The 7,477-nt window shown below is 36.0% G+C and overlaps 1 protein-coding gene across 3 annotated transcripts; it reads left to right on the top strand.

Annotated features, from left to right (window-relative positions):
- The first annotated feature begins 601 nt into the window (after nt 1-601).
- On the top strand, nt 602-6,808 carry LOC121215357 (beta-galactosidase 1). 3 transcript variants are annotated; one of them, XM_041089741.1, is made up of 19 exons: nt 604-1,146; nt 1,334-1,429; nt 1,536-1,648; nt 1,738-1,804; nt 1,971-2,063; nt 2,194-2,337; nt 2,797-2,885; nt 3,023-3,128; nt 3,221-3,308; nt 3,418-3,536; nt 3,627-3,791; nt 4,027-4,205; nt 4,361-4,470; nt 4,757-4,866; nt 4,960-5,070; nt 5,152-5,262; nt 5,448-5,653; nt 5,744-6,080; nt 6,236-6,808. In XM_041089741.1, the coding sequence occupies exons 1-19, from the start codon at nt 970-972 to the stop codon at nt 6,344-6,346; spliced, it is 2,532 nt and encodes an 843-aa protein (XP_040945675.1). In that variant the 5' UTR covers nt 604-969; the 3' UTR covers nt 6,347-6,808. The 3 variants fall into 3 exon arrangements, with proteins under 3 accessions (XP_040945677.1, XP_040945676.1, XP_040945675.1); XM_041089742.1 differs by lacking the exon at nt 6,236-6,808 and having other exon boundaries at nt 603-1,146; nt 5,843-5,984; XM_041089743.1 differs by lacking the exons at nt 5,744-6,080; nt 6,236-6,808 and having other exon boundaries at nt 602-1,146; nt 5,152-5,255.
- Nucleotides 6,809-7,477: the final 669 nt, after the last annotated feature.

The raw sequence follows: 7,477 nt of genomic DNA, 5'->3' as shown, positions 1-7,477 counted from the left end.
TGAGATAACAAGAAAAATTAAGAAACCACCGTTTCTCTCTCTCTTTAAACAATTACAGATTTTTATAATATTAAAAACAATATTTAGAATAAGCTCGAATAAATAGATCTTTAGATTCAAATAAACTTGAATATTAATTTGTCAAAGTTCATTCTAGATTTGGATGATCAACAACAGTTAACAACCACATCAACAGAAATTGAAGGAGCAAGTTTTAAATTTGTATGAACTGAATTTTATTGAGAATCATTCTTTTGATTTTTTATACTATTTAGTAAAAGTAAATAAAAAGCGTAAATCTTAATTGTGAACATGAACTGTAATTAAACAGCCTTTGTGTTGGAACATAATAATTAGGATAAAAAAGTGTAGAAAGAAAGAACGCCAGATTTTATGCACAGCGAAGCAGAACAGAGCTTTACATTTCTTACATTTTTAATCAAATCACTATAATGAGCCTTGGCAGTATTAAAGCACCGCCCAAGTGTGAAAAGTGAGGGCCGAAGCGTGGGGTCAAAAGGCCTTCAAAAAAGGGTCCCACATTGCCCCCCCCCATGTCCATGTCTTCTATATTTATAATATGCAGCTGCCCAAGACTTTCGTCATTTGCAAAAATCGAGGCTCTGTCATCGCATCTTCAAATCTAAAGAAAATAAAAGAAAGGAAACCCACTATAATGTGTGTGCCTTTAGCCTTCACTCATTGCAATGTGTTAAGTCTCTCATGTAAGAGAAAAAAAGAAGAAGAAAGATCCTTAATTGGACAAAATCCAACACCTTAAACCAGCTAGGAGCTAGCTGTTTTGTTTAATATTGACCCCCTTTTTCTCTTCTTTTTCTTTTCTTTCCGTCTCTTTCATCTTCAATCATTCTAGATAGGAGGGAATAAAATAAAGTGTAATTAAGGCCAAAAAAGAAGGGCATTGCTTTGTGTAAGCAAAAGGGTCAGTTGTTCATTTTTTTTTTGGCCATGGATTCAAACTCCAAGTTTCCTGTAATGTGGAATTATTGGTTGGTTGTTCTGTTAGCTTCCTGGGTTTGTTCAGTTTCTTCTACTGTTTCCTATGACAGTAAAGCTATCACCATTAATGGCCAAAGAAGGATCCTCATTTCTGGATCCATTCACTACCCAAGAAGCTCACCTGAGGTGAACCTTTTACTCTCTCTTTTTTTTTCTTTTGCTACAAAATCTACTTCTTTGGTCTCTTTTATTTCCTCAAAACTCCCAAGTTTTAGCATTTTGATGCATTTCTTCATCTGGGTGTATCCAAGGCTCTGAAAGTTTCTTCTCTCTGTATGCATTGTTGCATACACGTATTTTTTTTTCTATACAGATGTGGCCAGATCTCATACAGAAAGCTAAAGAAGGAGGGCTGGATGTGATTCAGACATATGTTTTTTGGAATGGCCATGAGCCTGCTCCTGGCAAAGTAACGAAAAAGCAACATTAGAAAAAGAAGAAGAAGCTTTTCCCTTGGTTTATAGAGCTAATGGCATAAAATTTTCTGAAATTTACTTATTTTTTTGTTACTTCAGTATTATTTCGAAGGCAACTACGATTTGGTCAAATTTATTAAGCTGGTGAAGCAAGCTGGCCTCTATGTTCACCTGAGGATTGGTCCTTATGTCTGTGCTGAGTGGAACTTTGGGTAATGTTAAAATGGTTTTATTTTCCAAAAATTTGAAGGAATTCGAAATGAAGTGTAGCTCAAGCAATGGTTTTTATTTTATTTTTCAGGGGTTTTCCTGTGTGGCTCAAGTACATTCCCGGTATCAATTTCAGAACAAACAATGGGCCTTTCAAGGTTAGCCAATTTCCACTACTCCAGTCTAATATTTTTCGTTTTATTCATTTAATTTTATTTTCTAGTTTAATCTTTTGAGATATATATATATCATAAATTTGATAAGTTTTCCCCCCTTTCTGTTCTGGATTTTTTATTTTATACTTACAAAATTGATATGATGAAGGCTCAAATGCGAAGATTTACAAAAATGATTGTGAATATGATGAAAGCAGAAAGGTTATTCGAGTCTCAAGGAGGTCCTATTATTCTATCTCAGGTAGGCCAATGGGTACATTATGTAGTTATAGTTAATTTCTGGATCTGGCACTTTTTTCTAAGTTTTCTTGGTTTAAGATATGGATATTAGCCATCTGTTTGTGTTTAGTTATAATTTCTACTTCTGACAGATTGAAAATGAATACGGGCCGGTGGAATATGAAATCGGAGAACCTGGTAAAGCTTACACCGACTGGGCAGCCAAAATGGCTGTGAGACTAGGCACTGGTGTCCCATGGGTCATGTGCAAGCAAGATGATGCACCCGATCCTATTGTGAGTATATTACGCCTATTTATCTTTTAACCTTTATCTTGTCATGTTCCATATCCAATCTTAATGGCCAGTCATATTATGTTTGATCTTCCTTAGTGTGGTTTCTAGTGAGCTGAGCAGTGTGTTGTCTAATGATATATTATTCATCATTGCACATGGCTCAGATTTGCTCTTTCCTAGTATTATATGTTAAGAGTGTATATTTTATTCTTGTTGGACTGGATGACCATGTTCCTTTCATCATTTAGTGTTGTGCCTATTTGGACTTACATGGTTAGTGGTGTCGGTGACATGCGTTTTTAATGCTTGGAAATGTCAAAGCAGTGGTGTTTCTAAGTTTTTGTTGAACTTTTTGGTTACTGGAATAATCTAATCTTATCACGTGTTTCTGTGCACAATGAGGTGTTCTTTTGAATTCATTTTGAGCTTTCAATTTATTATTATTTTTTCTTCCAACAGATTAACACCTGCAATGGTTTCTACTGCGACTACTTTTCGCCTAACAAGGCCTACAAACCAAAGATGTGGACTGAAGCCTGGACAGGCTGGTAAGCCTATTTTTGTCTACACCAGATTTTTTTCTTTTTGCTGTTCTCCTTTGCTTGGAAGGACTACAGGTTAACTAGATGATAAGGGTGTCTCCTTGCTGACGGTTCTTTTTAACTTTTATTTTTTTACTGTTTAGGTTTACTGAGTTTGGAGGGGCAGTTCCTTATAGACCCGCTGAAGACATGGCATTTTCAGTTGCAAGGTTTATACAGAAAGGAGGATCGTTCATTAATTATTATATGGTAATTAAAGTCTCTTTTTAATGTTTTGTTCAATTTAGCAACTTAAATCACTGGATGAGTGAGTCTCATACACTTGTCTTTTGTGCTGTAAGTATCATGGAGGAACAAATTTTGGCCGAACTGCTGGGGGTCCTTTCATTGCTACCAGCTATGATTATGATGCTCCTCTTGATGAATACGGTATGCACAAAGTATCAATGGTCCTTTTAGCATTCATATTTAGTGAAAGTATTTTTAGGGATTAGGTCCTTGTGGTTGTTTTGAAGGAGAATTGGTTCTTGTCATGCAGGACTATTGAGGCAACCCAAGTGGGGCCATTTGAAAGATTTGCATCGAGCGATAAAGCTCTGTGAATCAGCATTAGTATCTGGAGATCCCACAGTGATGCAACTTGGAGTCCATCAGGAGGTTACTATGACTTATATTTATGAACCTCGATCCTACTTTGGATTGTTTTGTTTGCAAAACTTACACTTAAATTCCATTCTAAACATACAGGCTCATGTATTCAACTATAAATCCGGAGGTTGTGCTGCTTTCCTTGCAAATTATGACCCTAAATCATTTGCAAAAGTTGCCTTTAGGGACATGCACTACAACCTGCCACCTTGGTCTATCAGCATTCTTCCTGACTGCAAGAATACTGTGTATAACACTGCAAGGGTAAGAAGCAAGATTTGATTTACTTGAAACTAGTTTTATTCCTGTTTTCAGCAGTACTATGTGGCTAGGTTGATTTCTGGCTAGCATCTTGCAGCATGCTATTATTTAGATGGTTTCCACATTGCAGCTTTTACATAGAATTAATTCCAGAGCAACCAACCTAAGATTTTTCTTTTTTCTGTTGACTGTACGAAATAAGTGTAACTTCAACATTATAAGAAACTTTTTATAACAGGTTGGTGCCCAAATTGCACGGAAGAAAATGGTCCCTGTTCCGCTGCATGGGGGATTCTCTTGGCAGGCATATAATGAAGAGACAGCTTCTGATGCTGACAGTTCGTTCACAATGGTTGGGCTGTTGGAGCAGATAAATACAACCCGAGATTCGACTGATTATTTGTGGTACACAACAGAGTAAGTAGTGAATAGTAATATCTCTTTGCAATTCTCAATCCCATTCTTTATTCGACTCATTTATTGCAAACCAGTAGTTCTTCTATTCATTGGACTTGTTTCCATTACTTGCATTTGAATTTCTAATGCTCTATATGTACTGTTTCCATCCCCAGCATTGAGATTGACCCCAACGAAGAATTCTTCAGGAATGGAAAATCTCCCATTCTTACCATCTTATCAGCTGGCCATGCTTTGCATGTTTTTGTCAATGGGCAACTATCAGGTGAGCTTATCGTTGGTTCTAATTTGTTTTGAACCAGTCCAGATGATAGCAATATTTAGTAATTGCTGGAAATATAGTGCCATACTTTTAGCTTTCAACTTAGGTTGAGTTCTAGCATGTTGCCTATTAAGGGAAAGAATTGGAAAGTATGTAAATCACAATGCTTGGTTATTCAAGTTAAATACACAAAAAAAATTTGGAAGATTTGCGCCATCTAATTGTTTAAAAGATAATTAGTATTTCTTTCCCTCATATTTTTCCTTTTCCCTCCAATTGATTCTGTCAGGAAGTTCTTATGGAAGTCTAGAATTCCCGAAACTAACATTCAGCCAAGGTGTTAATATGAGAGCTGGTATCAATAAAATTGCACTTCTAAGCATTGCTGTTGGTCTTCCGGTATGCTCTCTCCCTCCCTCCCTCTCTCTCTCCCTCTCTGCTCTTGTGATTTTGGAATTTCTTTGACTGACTGAATATTTGGTTTGAATGCAGAACGTTGGTCCACATTTTGAGACATGGAATGCCGGTGTTCTTGGCCCGGTTACACTGAATGGCCTCAATGAGGGAAGGAGAGATCTCTCGTGGCAGAAATGGTCTTACAAGGTCTTCCTCTTGCATGCTAGTATTTCTTCTCAAGTTTTCCTCATGTGCTAGTGAGTTATTTGGTTATTTATTCCCTTGCAGATTGGCCTTAAGGGGGAAGCATTGAATCTTCATTCTCTAAGTGGTAGTTCATCTGTTGAGTGGGCAGAAGGGTCTTTAGTGGCACAAAGGCAGCCACTGACATGGTACAAAGTAAATATCTCAAAATACATCTAAACTAATAAAAACCAGTTTCTATTAATTCCTATAGCTATAAAGAAAGCTACTGTTGACAGTTCTGATTGCATGGTGTTTTCACCGAAAACAAAAAAAAGAAATGAAACTGCACGTGAATGCCACCTTCAGTCTGCATTAGTTGACATTCTTTAATTTTGCAGACAACTTTCAATGCTCCAGCTGGAAATGCTCCATTGGCTTTAGATATGCGGAGTATGGGAAAGGGTCAGATTTGGATAAATGGACAGAGCATTGGACGCCACTGGCCAGCATATAAAGCATCTGGAAATTGCAGTGTCTGTAATTATGCTGGAACTTATGATGAGAACAAATGTAGAACTAATTGTGAGGAAGCATCTCAAAGATGGTAAGTAAACAAACCAATCTGCTTGAAGTTTCTCTTGAAAGCAAGGAATTGTTGATAAATTGGCTAGTGATATAATACTATAATGTTTAGGTATCATGTTCCTCGTTCATGGCTCAACCCAACAGGGAATTTGTTGGTTGTGATTGAGGAATGGGGTGGTGACCCCAATGCTATTTCTTTGGTTCGCAGAGAAACCGACAGTGTTTGTGCCGATATCTATGAGTGGCAACCAACCCTAATGAATTACCAGATGCACGCCTCTGGTAAAGCTGACAAACCCCTAAGGCCAAAAGTCCATTTAGAGTGTGACATGGGGCAGAAAATCTCGGCGGTAAAGTTTGCGAGCTTTGGAACACCAGAAGGGGTCTGTGGAATCTACCGTGAAGGAAGCTGTCATGCTTATCACTCTTATGACGCTTTTAATAGGGTATGTTACATTTGCCTTATTGCATATATGCAAGACATCTACATTTGCTGGCCAAGTTAACTTTACTTCATCTGCAGTTTAGTTGTTGCTGCCTTTCTTAGAGCTCTTTGTTTCATTGCTCATACACATTTACTTGTATCACCTCATCCTTGCAGCTGTGTGTTGGACAAAACTTCTGCTCAGTGACGGTAGCACCCGAAATGTTCGGAGGAGACCCGTGTCCTAATGTAATGAAGAAACTCTCTGTAGAGGTCATTTGCAGCTGATGGAACACATCAGAAGTACATGAAACAAACATGGTCTATCAATTCTCTCAAATCCAGCATGTCATTCACCTCTTCTCTTTTTTGGGTTCACAAGCATTTCTTTCAGCTTTTCCAGGGTGAAGTTGTACAAATACACAGCACGCCACTTGGAAAAAGCTCGGTTTAGATCGCAAAAATTGATTGCAGATAAGCTCTATGTATATATATACAATGTTTATTCCTGCATGATATACAGAATTCGGAGAAAGCATGTCGCGCATTGAGCAGACAGTGTTCACGGAGTCTGTATCCAACTGTTAAGTTGTTTAGGACATGAAAAGAAAAGCCACTAGTTTCTATCTAGTAAATTTGTATTGCCTTTTGTAATCCATTTTAATTTCCTGGGAAGCGAATCTCAAGTTGGCTCATTCCTAAATTCTTGTAAGAATAGATTGAGAAGATTATAAAATCAGAGTTATTTCATATTGTCTCAACTTCCATTTACTTATTTTGGTCAGTGATGTGGTTTCTATATTTTAATCCGACTTTTTCGTTGTTGAGTGTGCTAATATCTTATGACAACATAGCCTATGTAATTCAGTCGATTTTATCACCGAATTTATGTATAGATTTATATAAAGAGATTGTTTTATCTATACTATTAATTAATTAGTTATTAAATTGACCAAAAAATTTAGATATTATCAACACAAGTGTAGGGTGTATTGGTAAGATACATTGTATTATCAAAAAGATAAGAGAATTTGAATTTTAGAGATGATATTGTTAAAAAGAACAATCACGAGCCTCGAACATAGACAATAAAACAAACATAAAAAAATATAAAAAAAAAACTTAAGAAACTTTATAAATCAGATACTTATATACCTGAAAGTAGTTATGTCATATTTTTATTTATTATTAAAAAATTCATACCTTGTAATAAAAACTTTCCACTCTTTCTAAAAACTATCACTCTCTTACAAATTTAAAGTTATTACTTTCCAAAAAATCAATTATATATATACCATTCTTTTTTAAAAATAATTATAAAAATTACTTTAAAAAATTTGTAAATACTTAAAATTTTAACTATTTATACTTTATCTTTCTCTAAGATAAATAAAATTATGTTTCAAGAAATTACGCTTA

Source organism: Gossypium hirsutum, chromosome D03 (genome assembly GCF_007990345.1).
Source record: "Gossypium hirsutum isolate 1008001.06 chromosome D03, Gossypium_hirsutum_v2.1, whole genome shotgun sequence".
NCBI lineage: Eukaryota > Viridiplantae > Streptophyta > Magnoliopsida > Malvales > Malvaceae > Gossypium > Gossypium hirsutum.
Note: the sequence above shows the minus strand (reverse complement) of the source record. Positions and strands in the feature narration are given on the sequence as shown.

Bases quoted from the DNA above. Each gene is read 5' to 3' on its own strand.
- LOC121215357 (XM_041089741.1), top strand. From the start codon at position 970: ATGGATTCAAACTCCAAGTTTCCTGTAATGTGGAATTATTGGTTGGTT. The intron at 4,206-4,360 runs GTAAGTAGTGAA...TTCCATCCCCAG, and splicing joins TATTTGTGGTACACAACAGA to CATTGAGATTGACCCCAACG. The intron at 5,654-5,743 runs GTAAGTAAACAA...TATAATGTTTAG, and splicing joins GAGGAAGCATCTCAAAGATG to GTATCATGTTCCTCGTTCAT.